This window comes from Bison bison, unplaced genomic scaffold (genome assembly GCF_000754665.1).
Source record: "Bison bison bison isolate TAMUID 2011002044 unplaced genomic scaffold, Bison_UMD1.0 scf7180017864037, whole genome shotgun sequence".
Taxonomy (NCBI): domain Eukaryota; kingdom Metazoa; phylum Chordata; class Mammalia; order Artiodactyla; family Bovidae; genus Bison; species Bison bison.
Window position 1 is genome coordinate 8,596,004 of NW_011494609.1, and position 19,977 is coordinate 8,615,980.

Sequence of the window (19,977 nt, forward strand, 5' to 3'; positions counted from 1 at the left end):
ACGGCGGACGCGGTGGTGCAAGCAGCTGGTACCTACCGACTAGAAAGGCGCAGGCGGCAGCGGACATCCAGACTGGGGCGAAGCCATGTCGGACCTGGGCTCAGAGGAGTTGGAAGAGGAGGGAGAGAATGATCTTGGGGTGAGAGTTCCGGGTAAGGGAGGAGCTCCCAGGGTTGCGTGGACCCTTGGAAACCGGGTTCAGAGAGTGGGACGGCCTGGAGGCCCGCCAAAGTCCCTCCGGGAGGCCCAGCCAAGGACAAGGACCATGCTGGCCACAGCGGGCGCTGCGTCCTGCAAGTTGGCTCTGAAAGGTGAAACGTTATGACGTCCTCTTACCACATCCCTTCTCGCTCCCCCCTCCACCTTTCCTCCTCCCGTTAAAGGCAAAGATTTCCGAATAGAAGGCATTGGAAGCGTCCTGCTGTTACCCTCCACGGAGGCAGTTTCCTTGAATGGCTGGTCATCCCAAGCTGGGCTCTTCCGACCCTTCCATGATGCCCTCTTCTCCTTCTGCCCTCAGTCTTTACCAGCATCAGGAACTTTTCCAATGCTGTTCACATCAGATGACCAAAATCCTGGAGTTTCAACTTCAGCATCAGTCCTTCCAATGAGTATTCAGGATTGATTTCTCTTAAGATTGACTGGTTTGATCTCCTTGTTGTCCAAGGGACTGAGAAAGGTGCCAACCTTGTGGCTCGTTTTGGGTATATTTGGGAGTCTCTGGGTCAGGAAGAGGAGTCTTTTATACATTTTGATTTAGACTAACCCTGAAACAAATTTGTAAGGTTATAAAATTTGCCTTATATCTGAGCATGAATTTCTGAGCCAAACAGTGCTAGAAAAGAACAAAAAATGCAAAAATGTTTTTTTCCCCAAAGCCCTTGATTTAATGTGTCTGAATTTGTGCTAATGTCTATCCAGATCCAATTCCAGGTCAGATCATTCTCTGTGCCCTTGCTATTTCATTGTTTATTATTTACATGTTACACCCATGTAATTAGGTGCTTGAGAAACATGTCTTTTATGAAGGATAGAGACAATAGGGAAATGAGAACCTAGTATTGTTTTTTATTGATTTACTTTAAAGATGTGTGTATGTATGTGTGTGTTAGTCACTCAGTCATGTCCAATTCTTTGCAACCCCATGGACTATAGCTCTCCAGGTTCCTTTGTCCATGGAATTCTCCAGGCAAGAATACTGGAGTGGGTTGCCATTCTCTTCTCCAGAGCATCTTCCCAACCCAGGGATCGAACCCAGGCCTCCTGCATTGCAGGCAGATTCTTTACCATCTGAGTCACCAGGGAAGCCCACTATAAAGATAGATATGTAATTATTTCCCTATTGGGCTATGAGTGTTTGAACCTTAAGCCTCTTGAGTTTAAAAATCAGTTAAACTGAATTGAGTTTGGAAACTCAAGCTGACCGTTGAACCTGATTCATTCCTCAGCTCCCCCTGTTCCTCTCCTGACATCAGAGCTTTCCTCAAGGTCAAAGCTGTCTTCAGGCCACGGATACCCAGGGATGACTTGTATTTTAAATTATGGATTATTGGAAGAAGGTGGGTTCAGGACCTGCTCCACCTGCAAATGCTATTAATACTTAAAACATGTCCTTGTAAAGAACACAACTTGGACCATCTTGCATTTTCCCCCAAGTGGTTGGTTTTGTTTACAGTGTAAAGGATTGTCATAATAAAGTGGAGGGAGAGAGTGAATGTCCACCATGGACAGGGACCAGCTGTGTGGGCTTGGACTGATGCTCCGTGTCTCCTGGGAGACAAGGTCAAGGGTTGGGAGAGTTCAGTGGAATACTATTGAATTCACGAAATGCTTAGCACATGGTTAGTGCTTAATAAAGAGTAGCTGTGATTATCTTCTGTCCAGGAGTATGAAGGGGAACGGAATGAGGCAGGTGAACGGCACGGACACGGGAAAGCCAGACTGCCCAATGGGGACATTTATGAAGGGAACTATGAGCATGGTAAAAGACACGGCCAGGTCAGAATCGGTGACTTGAGTGGGTGGTTTTCCCAATTTAATGCTCTATTAGCAATCATTAAATCCAGGAGTGATATAAATTATATCATCACTGTGTTTCAGGGGATCTACAAATTTAAAAATGGTGCTCGGTACATCGGAGAATATGTTAGAAACCAAAAGCACGGCCAAGGCACGTTCATCTACCCAGATGGATCGAGATATGAAGGTGAAGTGTTACCACGAAGCAAACCTTCTTGCTGGGGGGGTAGGGTGTAGGGAAGCTGCGGGTGAGGGTAGACCCGGGGTAGTAGGGTGGACGGAGGCCGTTGGTGCTTGGTGGCATTCTTCTCCTTGGAGTCGTTTTTGCTGTTTTCCGTTTCTGACCAGCCCCTCTTCTGATGAACACGGTGTCGTTTACATGATGATTCTTCCACCGAGGGCTTCTGCTCTGGGAGGCGTTCCTACCTCTGCCGTAGTTGTAACCTCTGTGTTACGGGGCAGAGTCATGTCTCAGGAAGATTCTTGCCCCCTAACATGAACCTCACTGTTGCTCCCCCGACCACTGTCACCTGTGTGATGACAAGTGAAAAGTGAAAGTGAAGTCGCTCAGTCGTGTCCCACTGCTTGCGACCCCATGGACTGTAACCTACCAGGCTCCTCCACCCATGGGATTTTCCAGGCAAGAATACTGGAGTGGGTTGCCATTTCCTTCTCCAGGGGATCTTCCCCACCCAGGGATTGAAACTGGGTCTCCCACATTGTAGGCAGACACTTTACTGTCTGAGCCACCAGGGAAGTCAATCCCAACAAGAGATGAAGGCAGTTCCGACAGGCAGGGGTGGGTGGTGAGCTTCGCAAACCGTGTGCAAAGGTTAGGCTCTGGGCTGCTTTTCTGGGCAGAAATTGTCTAGTTTTCATCAGATTTCCAAAAAGGTCTGTGAGCCCAACCCTGGTGCTGGGGTGACAATAGCTGTGACCTTATTCAGGGACGTCATTCCGCCTCGTTTCTGCCTCCTCCTCTTCAGTGTGAGGACCAGATGGACTCACACAGGTGAGATGCTCAGAGCCAGGGCTAACCGATGGTGCTTGTTCAGTAAATGCAGGCGAGAGACAATGTCGCTTGTGTGACAGCGGCGTGTCTTAGCTCGGATGCCACCTTCTCAGGGGGCAGGCTGGAGCGGCCTGTCTGCTGGCCACGTGAAACCAGAGCCGAGGCCGCCTCGGGACTTCCGCTGGAGCCCGAGACCCAAGTGGAGAGTGTCGCTGCTCTTCCTTCTAGCAGTGGGATTTCTCTTTTGTTTTGTTTCATGAATCTTAGAAAACTGGCTCCAGACATAGCTCCGTCTGCTTTTTAAATCAGCTCAAAGCAATTTAATTTAGGATTTAATTGAATTCTTTTAAATCCTTATGAGCCTAATCTCATTGTGGTCATTTTGATTTCAGTGTAGATGTTAATCTAATGTGAACAACATTTCTATTTATGTATGTTATTACGTATGACAAGATATATGTTATGTATGATAAAATATGTGCATATGTGGAGATACATATGTACATACACACACGTGTGCGGTCCCTCCAGGGGAGTGGGCAGACGACCTGCGGCACGGCCACGGCATGTACTACTACATCAACAACGACACCTACACCGGAGAGTGGTTTGCCCACCAAAGGTTCGATTCCCCCTCGGACCCACACCTCGGTTCACGTCGTGAGCGCACGACCGTGACTAAGCAACAGAATCATGACCGGAGCCCACGGGGCAGCGCGGCCTGCGGTTCATAGCTTTAGGGCGAGCCTGTGGGCAATGCCCTGTTGGTCAGGTGCATTCCCTGGGAAACAGGCCCAAGGGCCCCAAGCCATGGAGGACACAGGACAACCTGCTGGGGCTGAGTCACAGCTCCCGGGAGCCCTGCCCCTTGCCTGAGCCAACCAGCTGACGGGCAGGAGGTTGCCGCTGCCCAGCAGGGGTGCCCAGCCATGCCTGGACTGTGAACAGGATGTGTTTTGAATGAGCCCAGATATAGAAGCCATTTCGTTTGTGAGCCACATCAGCCTAGGCCCCCTGGATTTAAATTTCTGTCTCATAAACCTGGAAGGGTTTTCACTGCAGCAGAACCAAGTGTGTTGTGCTCCTTGTCTTCACCAGGCATGGGCAGGGCACCTACTTCTATGCAGAGACGGGCAGCAAGTATGTGGGTACCTGGGTGAATGGCCAACAGGAGGGCGCAGCTGAGCTCATCCACCTGAACCACAGGTACCAGGGCAAGTTCTTGAACAAAAACGTAAGTCAATGGGCAGTGACATTTGCCAGTGAAATAAGCAGCACCCTCCGTGCCCCACCCCCTGCCCTGCTTGTGAGTATGTGTGAGCAGGAAAGAGGACAAACCCAGGCAAACTGTCCACCCTCTCCAGATCGGGAGACAGAGCTGAGCCTCTCTGCTACCCACAAAGGACAGGGTGGGTGCGGAGGAGGCTTGGCGGATCTCTGCATCTCTGTAACATTCACACAGCCTCCCAGCAATGGAAATCCTTATAGCATTGGGGCATCTTGACCTTGGTCTCATAAGTAAATTGGATATGAAATACTTACTTGTTTGAATGACTGAGCAGTTGGGCATGTAATGTTTTGACTTTCTTTCTCCTGAGAGGGCCACAGCCTGAGCCTGGGAAGGAAGACCTCATGAATTCCTCCCTTGAGCTCTGTGCCAGCCCACCCACTTCAGGCTGCGGTGGGATTGGAGGGCTGCTCCTGGCCTTGGGCCTGGAGGTCTCCAGTTCACAGTGCCCACGACTGATCATCTCTGTCTGGAGGATTCTGTGGCCTTGCTTGTCCTACTTCCCAAGCCCTGGTGGGATGCAGAGAAACCCTGAATCATTTGGAACCTACCTACCACCCTGCATTTGCTATGGCTTTGATCAGGTGTTGAACAGACACTTTCCACAAAAAGAAAGTTTTTGAAGCAAATGAAAGGTGTTAGATGTTGACATAGGGAACATCCAACTGATTTAATAAAGTTGCCCCAGATTCCAGTTTTCATTCCCGTATAATTCACGCCCTTATTACACATTCTACTTGTAGTCTCTTTAGTGCAGGCAGCTTTTCCTCAAATCTATACATTAAACATGTTTGCTGTTAGTCGTTCAGTTGTGTCTGACTCTTTGTAATCCCATGGACTATAGCCTACCAGGCTCCTCTGTCCATGGGATTTCCCAGGCAGCAATACTAGAGTGGGTTGCCAGTTCCTTCTCCACTGAGTATGTCATTCTTGCAAAATTCTCCTTTGATATTTTTTTGGCACAGGGAGGTGGGTAGAGGAAAGAGAATTTAACACAAGTTGGTTGGGAGGAATCAATGAATATGGTGAACCTAAACCAACCTGAGGAATGAGAATGAAAGTGAGACTTCATTCTGCCAGTTAGTAGAAGATTTAAAGTTGCACAGGTAACACACCAGGATGTTCCACTTGTAAAACACTCCTCCTCTGGACTCCTCCCTACCCACCTCAAGCGGCCTGGAGGTACAGACTTATATAGACAGCTCATACAGAAGTGCAGTGTGGGGATTTTAACTATATAAATAGGATCACTCTGTTATCAGGACACAAAAATATGCCCAGAGAAACATCTTCTATCTGTGTACATTTGGAAGTTTTTGTGTTGGTTAGCTAGTGGAATTGGAGAATGTACAAGTATTGATATTTTTTTTCTTACAGATGCTGGTGATTTATTGATGATTAGATGCAGTAAATGTTGTATATAACTTAGTTTCATTCTACCTTAATAATATTGCATCATTTTTTGAGTAATTACTATGTGCCAGGCACTGTTCTAAGTATTTTACATGTATTAACTCATATAATTTAAAATAAAAGTGTCCCCATTGATGTATAAGTATACCAAAAACAAAGACAGGTTAAACTGAGGCTCCCAAAGTTGTTCTGTTAAGTGGTGGAGCTAGGATTCAAATGCCAGCAGCCTACTGCTGCAGCCTGTGTTCCTAGATTTGGTATTTTTTTCAAACTGTTGATGTTTTAAATGATGCCAGACACTGCCGATTGTCCTGAAAAGCTGAGCTAGTTTATACTCTGATCAACAGAATGTGGGAGTCTCTTCATCACATTTTCTCACCAACATTGGATTTTATTAGTCTTTATTTTTTTTTTTCAAACCTCATTGGGTAAAAAATGTTATCTCATAGTTTTAATGTGCAGTTCACTGGTTACTGGTGAGGCCCAGCATCTTCAAACACTTCTGCTAGTTTGACTGTCTTCCTTCAGAGACTTACCTGTTCACATCCTTGCTGGAAAGTTGTGAAATATACTGTAAAGCTTCAATAACGAAAACAGTGTGCTGCTAGGTTAGAGATACACATAGTCAGGGACTTAGGTCAAAGAGTAGACAGATTCAAGCATATATAATAATTTAGCACTTGAAAGGATGTCATTTCCAGCTGAAAGAAATGGTGGGGAGAAATCAAGAAATGGTGCTGGGACAGCCTGATGACAACTTGGGAGAAAAAAAACCAGAGTTTGTCCTTCAGCATTTAGGTGAAGACACTGGGTTGGCCAAAAGTTCATTTGGGGTTTTCCATATGATGTCATGGAAAATCCAAGCACATGTTTTGGCCAACCATACTTGCTAGAAGAAATAAAGATTTAAATGTAAACAGAAAGCCACAGACAGAAAAATAGGCTTTTTTTTTTTTTTGAGAAATATGGACTTTCTAAACAGAAATATAAAGGAAAAACCAAGAGATCCCACTTGACAAACATAATCCCATATAGATTAGAAAACACAGTAAAGATAATTTAAAACCTAAAGGACAAATGGGCTTGGGATATTTGTAACATGTAATATATAAAGCACTTATGTCAATCAGCATGATTTAAATTTCAAAAATGTTGAAAAAAATTAAACCTTGCTAATAATGTAAAAGATGTGACTTAAAATTCTGAGGTTCTATTTTTTTACATATAAGAATGTAAAGAGAACAAATGTTAATGCCCAGAAAAAAATAAGGGTTTGAAGACAAAGGGATCTTAAGTGCTGTTGTGGGAGTGAAAGTTACTAGAGGCTCATTCTGATAAAATCTATCAGATTATCTATCTACCTATACATACTTTTCTCCAGAAATTCAATTTCTCTAGACTTACTTTGAGGAAATTATCAAGACTGTACATAAAGATTTAGCTCAGAATATGTTTACACAGTGTTTTTTGTCAAAGTATCAGCATAACAAATATTAACAACAGGGAGTAAAATAGATGATGATTCCTTGATGAAATAGCATACCACGTTGACTACTGATGTTGTGGAAGAGTATCTCTAAATATGTTCATACTCTCAGTTCAGTTTAGTCGCTCAGTCGTGTCTGACTCTGTGACGCCATAGACTGTAGCACACCAGGCTTCCCTGTCCATCACCAACTCCCAGAGCTTGCTCAAACTCTGGCCATCGAGTCGGTGATGCCATCCAACCAGCTCATTCTCTGTTGTCCCCTCCTCCTCCTGCCTTCAACCTTTCCCAGCATCTGGGTCTTTTCCAGTGAGTCAGTTCTTCGCACCATGTAGCCAAAGTATTGGAGCTTCAGCTTCAGCATCAGTCCTTCCAATGAATATTCAGGATGGATTTCCTTTAGGATTGACTGGTCTAATCTCCTTGCAGTCCAAGGGACTCTCAAGAGTCTTCTCTAACACCACAGTTCAAAAGCATCAATTCTTCGGGGCTCAGCTTTCTTTATTGTCCAACTCTCACATCCATACATGACTACTGGGAAAACCGTAGTTTTGACTAGATGGACCTTTGTTGGCAAAGTAATGTCTCTGCTTTTTAAATCAACTATATTTCCATAAATATTTTAAAATTATTTATTAGTAGTCCTTTTCTAGCTAGTTTGACTGTGGGTGTTGACTAAGTAAAATTTCTGTCATAAATACTTTTGTAAAGAAATAAAATGTAGTTGTTTTTTTTTTTAACAAAGGTAAGGGGACCTACACTTTGCATTCCATTAGCCATTAGTTTACAAAGCCATCTTTAATTTGTATTGGATTTCCCCAGTTCCATGATTCTGGGTAGAGTTTATGCAGGTCACATTTATACTCTATGTACTTTGTATACACATTTACACATTTTGTACTTTCTACCGGGCGTTGACACTCGAGAATGAAGTTGGTTTCTCTTTGCTCATAGCCTGTTGGCCCTGGAAAGTACGTGTTTGATATTGGATGTGAACAGCACGGGGAGTATCGCTTGACTGACGTGGTAAGTTGCAGAGTCTATATCTTTTTCTACATTCATAGGCAAATAAACTGTTCGATGATGCTCACCTTGTAGATCTGTGTTGGGATCAATTGCCCTGAGGCAGTTTAGGAAACGGAGTCGGGCAGAAGGGAAAGTTGGGTTGCGATGGGACCCTGTGGGAGCTCTGAAATGGGATAACCCTTTAAAGTGTCCTGAACAGGGCTTCCCTGGTGGCCCAGTGGTAAAGAATCTTCCTGCCAGTACAGGAGACAAGGGTTCAATCCCTGATATGGGAAGATTCCACAAGCCCCAGAGCAACTAAGCCCATGCGCCCCAACTATTGAGCCTTTGCTCTCAAGTCCAGGAGCCACAACCATGGAAACTTGCATGCCCTAGAGCTGGTGCTCTGCAGCAAGAGAAGTGTCCACAGTGAGAAGCCTGCGCACCCCAAGGAAGAGTAGCCCCCGCTCACTACAACTAGAGAAAGAGCAGCAAGGAAGACCCAGCACAGCCAAAAATAAATAAAATAATTTTTAAAAATGTTCTGAACAGAGGCCAGGTACCTTAGACTCCCATGTGGACTGGTCACTGGGTGTGGGCTGCCCGTGGACAGAGAGGGGCATGAAACCTAGGCTGTGCGGCTTGCTTTGGCCAAGGGCAGTTCACAGGAGGGACTTTGCTATGAGTGAGCGGCCACCCACCCTCCAGCAGCTGGAAGAAGGAGGGCCTGCATCTTGTGGGGAGAGCACGTGAGCACCTACGAGTGACGAGACAGCAGGCACCCCCTCGACGGTAGTTCTGCAGTGCAGTCCCCGGGCCTGCAGCTTTGGCAACACCTGGCAGTCTGTTCCACATGCAGGTTACTGGACCTTACCCCAGACCTCCTGAATCAGAAACCCTGGGGCTGGGCCAGGGATCTGTACATGAACAACCTCTCCAGGGGATTGTGGCACAACTGAAGTCTGAGCTCCACTGTCCTGGGGTCCTGGCGTCACCCTTCCTGGGGTACACATTTTTAAACCAAGGAGTTCAGTTTATTTCTGAGTGACTCAGGGGAAGTATTAGGCAGGGATCTGTCACTCTGTGTGTTAGATATTATCATGTTTGTGGCAGTGAAGTTTTCCATATTTATAGGACTGATGTTCAAATCTTTGGAATTTTGTGATGAGTACAAATCTGAGAAAGAAAGTGAAAGTGAAGTCGCTCAGTCGCGTCCAACTCTTTGCGACCCCATGGACTGTAGCCTACCACACTCCTCCATCCATAGAATTTTCCAGGCAAGAGTACTGGAGTGGGTTGTCATTTCCTTCTCCAAGGGATCTTCCCGACCCAGGGATTGAACCCGGGTCTCCCACTTTGCAGGCAGACACTTTACCATCTGAGCCACCTGGTAAGCCCAAAATTCCAACAGTGGTTAACAGCCGCATATGTCGATGTTGCCAAGCATATTGGTCTACTTGGTCTACAAATCTGAGAAGTAGACCAATATGCTTGGCAACATCAACATATGCGGCTGTTAACCACTGTTGGAATTATACATCATGGTGGTGAGGGACAGGGAGGCCTGGCTTGGTGCAGTCCATAGGGTTGCGAAGAGTTGGACATGATTTGGCAACTGAACTACAACAAATAAACTATTCCACATTTAGAACTGATGGACTTTGTTTACTTTGACTGTGTTTTATTTATCTCTCCATAATCCTTGAGACTAGAACTTAGGAGTCCATGCCCTTGCACGTCCTTATGTAGATGTCTTTGGGTGTTTTTAGGTTTTTGCTTCCAGTGATGATGCTGAATCTTGACCTCTGTCCACTCATGCAGAATTGAATCTCAGAGACAGAGTTTTGGTGAAAAGACTAGCTTTACTGGTTTGCCAGGCAAAGGCAGACATAGCAAGCTAATGCCTTCCATAGTGTGTCCCAAGGCGGGGGGTGGGGATTTGGCGAGGAGTTTCACAGCAGTGGTTCAAGGGCAGGTTTTTGACAAGGATGGGGTGTGTGCGGGTCCTGCGGTCCTTTAACCTGGCCTCAGGTGTTCCCCTGATGAGTTCTGTGGTTCTCCAGGTTATCCAACTATGACCTTCTCTCCAGAATGAAGAATGTTTCATCACGTAGTTAACATCTTCCACTTGTTAGGGTTTCAGTTCTGCAGAAGAGCTCAAAGACACAGTTCTGTGTGTCTCTTGAAGCAGAATTGGGCCCCTTCCCCAAGGCTGCTCTGTTGTTTCTCGGCTGCTCCTCCCTCGTCTCTGCATCCATTCGCTTCCCTGAACCTGCAAGTGCCTGAACCTGCCCTTGAGAACTCAGGGAAGGTCATAAAGGCTGGAGTCTGTTTCCTACAAACAAGAAATGGGGGACACAGAAAGACATCCATGTCCAGGAGCCCCACGGGGTCCTACTTGGTTTCAGTGTTTGTTTCGTTATGTTTGAAGAATCTTAGAGCTGAAATGTAGCTGAATGGTTGCAAAGAGTCATTAGTTCTGGCCATTTCTTAACTGGAAACGTTAGTCTGAAAACCTCTTGCACTGTCACCGAGATAAGTGCGGGAGCTGTACTGATCCCACTTTGATTTCTCATCCTTGTTGTTTTAAGCTCCATTTTCAGCTCTTGAATTATACCATTGACACTGGCAATTACTCTGATCACTGAATCCTGTTATGGAAATGTTAAAGCACCTTTCAAAACCTGTCCCATCTACCCGTACTGTAAACATCCCATGCATGTTGGTCAATTTACATTGTTTTAACTTAGGAAAGAGGAGAAGAGGAGGAGGAGGAGGAGACACTGATAACTGTCATTCCAAAATGGAAAGCCACCAAAATCACAGAGCTGGCCTTGTGGACCCCGACCCTTCCGCAGGAGCAGCCCGCTGCAGACAGACCAGGCCAGGAGGAGGCCCCAGGAGCTGAGGGTATGGAGGTCTAAGGGGGTGAGGGGAATGGGGCTCTCGGGGAGCAGGCTCTGAGTCCTTCTCCTTGGCCTGTGACTGGCTGTGGGCATGACCTGGGCAAGGCTCTGACTGCAACTGGAGTGACAGGTCCTTCCTGAAGGACAGCACTTCTCTGTGACCATCACAGGGGACTTCCTGGCAAGTCCTCAGAGGGCTGTGGAGGATCAAAGGTTACACTGGGCAGGAGCCCTTCTGTTGCAAGTGATTGAAAGTCCTAGTTGCTCAGTTGTGTCCAACTCTTTGTGACCCCCATGGACTGTAGCCCACCAGGCTCCTCTGTCCATGGGATTCTGCAGGCAAGAACACTGAAGTGAATTGCCAGGCCCTTCTCCAGGAGATCTTCCTGATCCAGGGTCTCCTGCATTGCTGGCAGATTCTTTACCATCTGAGCCACCAAGGAAGCCCTAAGGGATTGAAGATCAACTCCAGTTGGCCTAAGTGGAATAATACTGACACTAATTCATTGGTTCATACCACTGGAGCAGTCGGGTAGGACGACCTCAGGTCTGGCTGGATCAGGCGTCTTCTCTCTGGTCTCCACTTTCCCGTGTACTGGCTCTACTTGGTGGTACCCCCTTCCCTTTGGAGATCAAAGCTCAGTGACTTTATCAGATTGTCACCCAATCTGCTCAAGAACCCTGGAAAACAGAGGGCTTCTTTCTCCATATGCTTATCAAAACCCCTGGGATATATACTGTACACTTAAAACAAAAAACCCTTGGGAATTAGATTATCAGACAAGGGATGCCCATCCCTAAACCTGTCACTGTGATGGGGACCGGGGACCAGGTGTCAGGCCTGGGTGGAGCTGAGACTCTGAGTTGGGGGTGGTCCCCTGATGGAGAGGTGGGCCCTGCTGTCAGCAGGAGGCAGGAGTGGGTGCTGAAAGGCGCCTGCTGATACCGTTTCCTTTTGTCCATCTCAGGTGGGGGCGAGATGGTGGAGGAGGTCCAGCCTCTGACCGATGTGTCAGAGGGGGAGTTAGAGTCGACGCGGCCTGGAGACGAGGAGGGAGACGCCAGTAGAGAGGACCGAGAGGAATTCCAATATGACAGCTTAGACCAGGGTGAGCCTGTGCTTTGGTGACCGAGGTGGGCAGAGGGGACGAGGCACTAGCACCCTGGAGCGGGCACAGCATTTTCTCTGCCTTTGCTGGAGGCCGTCCTTGGGTCAGGCCTGGGGAACTGACCCTGGGATCCAGGGTCATTCAGGGGATCCACCCTGGGAATGTCACACCTTCTTAGCTGTGCTGCACAAGGACAGCTGTGTGACATGTGTTCTCTCTGACTCTGTCCTTGCTAGTCTTGGTTTCACCAAATACCGCATGACTTGGGTGTCCTGGTAGATATTGATGTGGCTTTATTTTATGACATGGTTTTCACCTTTATCACACTTTATAATAATGCTCTGTAAAGAAATATATAGCATGCACATTCAAAGTGTAAACCCTTTCAACATTTAATTTTTCATCATTAATTCACATAAACACTATTATGGGGGTGGGGAAGGAGGGTGGGAAGTGTGGATTACAGCCTTTATAGAGACCAGAGTTTCAACAGTGTTGTTTATAAATTATAGTCCATCAATTTCATTACTGATCAGTGCACATAGGCAAAAGACAATGATGAACCTTACTCTCACTGACATGCATATTCTTATCTTAGCATTTACTCTGAAAATATTTTTTGCCTACTTTATTACTGGTACCAAAACAAAAACTATATAAGTCTGTCTAAGATAAAAGTTAACATTACATGAATTTGCCTGATAATGTGTTTAATATTTGTTACAAAAGATCTGCAAGCAAATCAATAGTTTTTAAATAGAAATAAAGTTAATACACTCACATTTCCTTTTTTCTTCTCAGGAAACATCAGTTTTGAAGAAGAGGAAGGCAGACAGTCAGAACTGCTAGAATAAGATGAAGCAAAGCCAGGATGGTAGGAGATGGATCAGAAAGATGCTCTGACACCAGCATAGTAATTACTGATGTATCACTAGTTTTTCTTACTTAGTTGTTTGTTAAAATGTTTTATGATTGCAAATAAATTTATTTTCCTTTGTTTATGAAATAGCCTCTGCTTCAAGTTCTCAAGTTCTTTAAAGTTACCAAGTTATTTTGCCATGATTTTTTAAAAGATTATTTTCTTTTAATGTGGACCATTTTTAAAGTTTTGATTGAATTTGTTACCGTAACCAGCTGGTTACTTGAATTGATGCTTTTGAACTGTGGTGTTGGAGAAGACTCTTGAGAGTCCCTACGACTGCAAGGAGATCCAACCAGTCCATTCTAAAAGAGATCAGTCCTGGGTGTTCATTGGAAGGACTGATGCTAAAGCTGAAACTCCAATACTTTGGCCACCTCATGCGAAGAGTTGACTCATTGGAAAAGACTCTGATACTGGGAGAGATTGGGGGCAGGAGGAAAAGGGGACGACAGAAGATGAGATGGCTGGATGGCATCACCGACTCGATGGACATAGTTTGAGTGAACTCTGGGAGTTGGTGACGGACAGGGAAGCCTGGCGTGCTTCGATTCATGGGGTCGCAAAGAGTCGGACACAACTGAGCGACTGAACTGAACTGAACTGACTTAAAGTTGAGGCCCTTGCTCATTTACCATTCTGAAAATCCTAGGACCCTTAAGAATTATGCTGTACAAATTACACAAACTGGGTGGCTTTAAACAACTAAAAGGGCTTCCTGGGTTGCGCAGTGGTGAAGAATCCACCTGCCAATGCAGGAAATGCAAGAGACTCGGGTTCAATCCCTGGCTCAGGAAGATCCATCCCCTGGAGGAGGAAATGGCAACCCACTCCAGTGTCCTTGCCTGGAGAATCCCATAGACAGAGGCACCTGGAGGGTTATGAGAGAGCTAATTCTCAGGTAGGTTGATAAGGAGTCTGGGGCCCTCAAGGAGGAAGGGGTCCAGGGCCCTTGAGAGGAAAAAGGGGTCTGGGGCTCTCGAGGAGGAGATAGGGGTCTGGAGTTTTCAAGGAGGAGAAAAGGACAAAGGTTTTTTTCTTTATTGCTTTGTTTTAGTCAATATAGTATCTTCCTTCAGAGAAGGCAATGGCACCCCACTCCAGTACTTTTGCCTGGAAAATCCCATGGATGGAGGAGCCTGGTAGGCTGCAATCCATGGGGTTGCTAAGAGTCAGACACGACTGAGCGACTTCGCTTTCACTTTTCACTTTCATGCATTGGAGAAGGAAATGGCAACCCACTCCAATGTTCTTGCCTGGAGAATCCCAGGGACAGGGGAGGCTGGTGGCTGCCGTCTATGGGGTCACACAGAGTCAGACACGACTGAAGTGACTTAGCATAGCAGAGTATCTTCCTTGAGGACATGTTTTTCCTTCTTAAGACCCTTCTGAATAATCCTGTCATCTTAAAATGTATATTGTGGGAGTGGGTCTGGTAAGATCTTTCTATTGTAAGTTCTAATTCTGTTATCTTAAAATGTAAATTGTGGGAGTAGGTCTGTTAAGATCTTTACAACCTTGAGACATTCTTTTGACTTATTGTTAATAACCAATTGAAAAAGATATAGCTCACTTGCTAAGACTAGCAGCAAGGGAGGCACTCTCCGTCCCCCTTCTGATGTCTATGTCAGAAGCTTTCTCACTTTAATAAAACTCTGCTACACAAAAGCTCTTGGGTGATCAAGCCTGGTCCCTGATCCCGAAGCCAGATCTTCGGAGATCATGAATCCGACATCGTTCACCATAAGCTATCAGCTACAGTCCATGAGGTCCCTAAAAATCAGACATGACTGAGCACATCCTCACTCATAAACGACTAAAATGTATTCTCCCACAGCCCTGGAGGCCAGACATCCCAAACTGAGGTCTCAGCAGGGCTGTGCTCCCTTAGAGGCTCTGGGAGGTGGTGGTAGTGGTGGGGCGCATCTTTCCTGCTGCTTCAGCTCCTGGTGGCTCCCATGTCCTTTGATTCGTGGCCACATCACCATGTTGATGCTGCATCAAACCTTCCTTTGTCTGTCTTACAAGGACACATGTGATTAGATTTGGGGCTCTCAAATTAGATCTGGGATCAGGATCCAGGATCATCTCCCCAGCTCAAAATCTTTAATGACATCTGCAAAGATCCTTGTTCCGAATGAGATACCATTCACAGATTCCAGGGATTGTGTTGTTGTTGTTCAGTTGTGTCTGACTCTTTGTGACCCCATGGACTGCAGCATGCCAGGCTCCCCTGTCCTTCATTATCTCCTGGAGCTTGCTCAAATTCATGTCCATTGTGTCTGTGATACTATCTAACCATCTCATTCTCTGTTGGCCCCTTCTGCTCCTGCCCTCAGTCTTTTCCAGCACCAAGGTCTTTTTCAATGAATTGGCTCTTCACATCAGGTGGCCAAAGTACTGGAGCTTCAGCTTCAGCATCAGTCCTTCCAATAAACAGTCCTTCCAGGGATTAGGACCTGCTATGTTTGGGGCCACCATTCAGGCCACTCCAGTTAGTTTTAAAAATGGTTTTTCTAACTCAACTGATCCTTCTGCATTTATCAGGCTGTAAAATATGCATTTATTTGGTTTCCAATACAGTCACCCTGGGAAGACAGGGTAAATACTCAATTGTTTCCTTTGAATTACCAATTAAAATAAGACATTAGTTTAATAGACGTTAGTTTAATAAGTGCTTTAAATGGTAACAGACTGGTTTGTTCTGGACCTCTCTTTTTGAGCAGTCATCAAGGACTCATGGATTTTCATGGATATGATATATTTATCTGCCACAATTCTTATTCTTTATCATGATGAAACCGATGCATCTTTGGCCAGGGGTAGTTCTGCATGCTAACTTCTGGTCCTGTGGACACAACTCCATTAGTCCTTGAAAATTTCAGTACACTTTCCTCCATGTTTTCATAATTTATTTTGGTGTAACTTTAAATTTGCAAAAACACTGCAAGAATAGTAAAAGGAACTCCTGTATACTCCTTACCCAAGATCAGCAATTACTTACACCTTGCTCTATTTGTTTTAGAGATAAAAAAAGAGAATAGTATGTATATAAATGTATATACACATGTGTGAATATATGTATACAGTGTTTATGTTTTCAGAACCATTTGAATGTAAGATATGCCTAAGTATTTCAGTGTATTCTGTAAAAGCAAGGACATTCTCTTACATAACCACAGTATAAAGATCATAATCAGGAAATTTCACCTGTATATAATTTGATATGATCCTCTCAATCCACACTCTGTATGTAAATTTCATCAATTTTTCCCCTTTTAGCTAATATTAACAATGTCTGTGTGTGTTAGTCGCTCATTTGTGTCTGACTCTTTGTGATCCCATGAACCGTGGCCTGCCAGGCTTTTCTGTCCATGGAATTCTCCGGGCAAGAATACTGGAGTGGATAGCCATTCCCTTCTCCAAGGGAATCTTCCTGACCCAGGGATTGAACCCAGGTCTCCCACATTGTAGGCAGATTCTTTACCATCTGAGATACTGAGCATTTATTCATGGGTTTACTGGATATTTACATATCACTCTTTGTTAAATGTTGTTCAATATTTTCCCAGTTTTTTAAATTGGCTTGTCTCATTTTTTTTATTTTTAAAAGTTCTTATCTCTTTGGATTTAACCCTCCATCAGACATGTTTTCTTTCAGTCTGTGGCTTGCTTCTTTATTTTCCTGACCATCCTTGATGAGAAGAACTTCAAAATTCTGATGGATCTAATTTGGGCAGATGTATCTACAGAATTTGAGGCTCCTCCTTTCTGGCTTTTTCTGCTCCTGGAGTCTCTGCTCACCTTCCAGCAGTTGCGGTGGCCCTGAACTTGGTCCTCTGGCTCTTGAGATCAGAGGAGTGCTGTTTGGCATCCAGTTGCTCTATGTGGCTACCACTGCCCTGGGTCAAAGTCATCATCTGCCACCAGAGACAGCATCCGACCCCACAGGGTAAGGACTCAGTCCCACGAGACTGCCCGGCCCTCCAGCAGATGCCAAAGGCCAGGAGTGGGTCCCCAGCTGACCCACAACTTCTGTCTGATGTTGCTGCAAATCAGAGGCATCCATGACCCACCTCCCTTCTGGATGCAATAACTTTCAAGAACCGCTCACAGGACTCAGGGAAGCACATTTACCAATTTATTAAAGAATGAGATAAGAGAAGCAGATAAACACCCAGAGGAACAGGTACAGAGGCTCCTGAGCACAAGAGCTTCTGAACCCATGGAATTGGGGTGCATCGGCTCCAGAAGAACCAACTGGAAGAGCCTCAAACCTCATCCTGTTGGGATTTTATGGAGGCTTCCTCACATAAGCACCATCAATCATTAACTCCATTTCCAGCTCCCATCCCATCTCTGGAGAACTGTGGGGAGCAGGGGCTGAAAACTCCAAGCTTCTCATCCTGGCTGGTCTTTCTGGTAAGATCAGCTCCCATTCAGGAGCCACCCAGAGTCATCTGATTGGAACAAAAGACCCTCCCATCACCCAGAAAATTCCAAGGGATTTAGGAGCTCTGTGTCAAGACCTGGGGTCAAGGACCAAACATCAGAACAGTGATGCTCCTAGTTGTTTGACCACCTAGAAAATGACAGGGTTTCAGGAACCGTGTGCATGGAACAGAGACCAATTTATATATTTTCTACTATTTCGTTTTTACCTTCTACCTCTTCACAAAGGCCTCCTTTGACCTGCTTTCTTCTAGACCCCTCCTTAATGTCCTGTCTTCTAGCCCTCTTTTGTTTTTCTTTATGCCTTTCCCATAATTTTCAATTCATTCATCCAGCAAGTATTTCCTGAAAGCCAGTTGCCTGCCAGGCAGTGTGCTGGAGGTGGGGCTTGGAGTGGGGCGCTTGTTCCTAGGATCCCCTGTTACACAGTGAAGCAAGAGCAGTCTGGCTTCCTTGACCATGTTAGCCAATGCACTGGCCACCGAAAGAAGGCTTCCTCACTCAACACCGAGCCCTGGGCAGTGCTGGCACCTTTCCGTCTTTGACCATCATGCCCACACTTCTGGCAGTCAGTTTTTCTGACTGTCAAATTTTCTGCAATACAATACTGCCAACAGATGCCAAAGTGAAAATTCCAGTCTTGCAAAAGACATAAGATTTCATGGAATTGACTAATGTTGGAGGACTGCTCAAATCACAAACAAAACTACTGGGAGAGGTGCTGGCAAAGTTAGACTGAATTACAATCGGGTATAAGACCGCCTGGAAGAGGGCATGGCAACCCACTCCAGTATTCTTGCCTGGAGAAATCCATGGACAGAGGAGCCTGGCAGACTACAGTCCATGGGGCTGCAAAGAGTCAGACATGACTGAAGCGACTTAGCACGCAAGGGAGACCATCAACAAAGGAGACATAACAAGGCCTTCAAAACACAGCAGCTTAATTCAGAGGAGAATGAAGAGCTCTTGGGAAAAATCACAGGCCAAATATTTCTGCTAAAAGGATCACGTTGGTGCACATATTCTGTTGGTCAGTCACAGGATCTATGATGATGTGATGCTCTCATAAAACTTTACCAGAACCATTATGAGCACTCCACTGCCATCGCTCACTTTGGCTTATTCCTTATTCCAAGAATTTGAGCAGAAATGCAATTTTGCCTAATTTACCTTTAGGTAAACACCAGATAAGACTAACCCATGTTCATAATTTTTAGTTTATCAAGCCAGAGTCTAAATCAAAACCCATTTTTTTCACTCCTTACTTGAATTTTGGTTTCCGTTTCAGCTGGATTGTCTTTGTGGTCAGGAGAACTTCCTGATGAATTTTTAAATAATTGCTTGTGGAATGACCATCAGCCCCACTGAGATGAAAGGCCATGAGTGCACAGCCCTCTGAGATCAGGATCTCAGAGAGAAACAGATGGTTCTTTCAAAACAGGGTCATTGGAGGGCACACCCAACAAAGGACCATCCTGAGGGGTGGAGGGAACTGACTGAGGGCCAGGAACTGGGCTGCAGTCCTGGGATTTCCAAGCCTTCATCTGCTGAGCAGGACGTAGCAGGCAGGCATCTCTTTCCTGTCTAGGGACCCTGTGAGCAAGGAGCCAGCAACACGGTTGCCCTGCTCTCCCTGGGCCTCCTCCCTGGTGGTTGGGCACTGCCCTCTTCCTGGGGGCCCCATTATTCCCACCAAGATGGGGAATTAAGCCCCCAACTTCACTTCCAGCTTGGAGAGGACAGACCCCCAGAGCTCCTTAAGGATGCTTTTTTTTTTTTTTTGCCATCTGGCTTCTGGGGAGAGGGCTGCAATTAGGGGCTGGCTGAGTCAGCTGCAAACAGCAGACCCATTTCCACAGTTCTATTTCCCCGAGCCTTTGGCCTCTGTTCTGCACAGCAGGCCAGGGATTTCAAGCAGTTTTACCTCATTAATTCTAAACCACCCATGTTCAGGATTCAATAAGTCAACCTGGTAGATTATTAAACACCCTCTTAGGGCTTGAGCCAAATGTAAACCCCAGATGAGAGAAACTGTGTCAAACATTCCAGCCAAATCTAGGCGTTTTTCCATCCATTGGGTCCAGTAGTCTGACTCCACGTCCACGTGGCCCCCCAGGCTCTGCTGGTGGCACCAGGTGGACCTGTAATCCTCTCCCTGGGGGTGCCATCTCCCGCCCCGCTCCAGTGTGTATGTGGGGGTGTCCTGTGCTTCACCACTGGGCTCTGCTGGCCTCAGCTCTCTTCTAGGTCTGGGGGGCGTGAGAGGTGATGGGTGGGTCCTGGGCAGAACAGGCATCAGATTGCAAAGCCACCTGCTCCCAGCAAGTGTTGAAAGGCTTTAATAACAGAGGTTGGCTTCCCTAAGGGA

At 45.9% G+C, this 19,977-nt stretch overlaps 2 protein-coding genes across 4 annotated transcripts in view; one reads left to right on the plus strand and one right to left on the minus strand.

Annotated features, from left to right (window-relative positions):
* Nucleotides 1-306, minus strand: part of SLC37A1 (solute carrier family 37 (glucose-6-phosphate transporter), member 1) — a 101,566-nt gene extending 101,260 nt beyond the window's left edge. Inside the window, exon 1 of the mRNA XM_010834927.1 lies at nt 37-306. The gene's annotated coding sequence lies outside the window, so the exon portion shown is untranslated. The remainder of the gene's footprint in view (nt 1-36) is intronic.
* RSPH1 (radial spoke head 1 homolog (Chlamydomonas)) lies at nt 37-13,247 on the plus strand. 3 transcript variants are annotated; one of them, XM_010834924.1, is made up of 10 exons: nt 57-139; nt 1,449-1,559; nt 1,885-1,998; nt 2,101-2,206; nt 3,563-3,653; nt 4,130-4,265; nt 8,173-8,244; nt 10,974-11,133; nt 12,098-12,238; nt 13,040-13,247. In XM_010834924.1, the coding sequence occupies exons 2-10, from the start codon at nt 1,542-1,544 to the stop codon at nt 13,090-13,092; spliced, it is 891 nt and encodes a 296-aa protein (XP_010833226.1). In that variant the 5' UTR covers nt 57-139; nt 1,449-1,541; the 3' UTR covers nt 13,093-13,247. The 3 variants fall into 3 exon arrangements, with proteins under 3 accessions (XP_010833225.1, XP_010833227.1, XP_010833226.1); XM_010834923.1 differs by lacking the exon at nt 1,449-1,559 and having other exon boundaries at nt 37-139; XM_010834925.1 differs by lacking the exons at nt 1,449-1,559; nt 1,885-1,998 and having other exon boundaries at nt 37-139.
* The last annotated feature ends 6,730 nt before the right edge of the window (nt 13,248-19,977 follow it).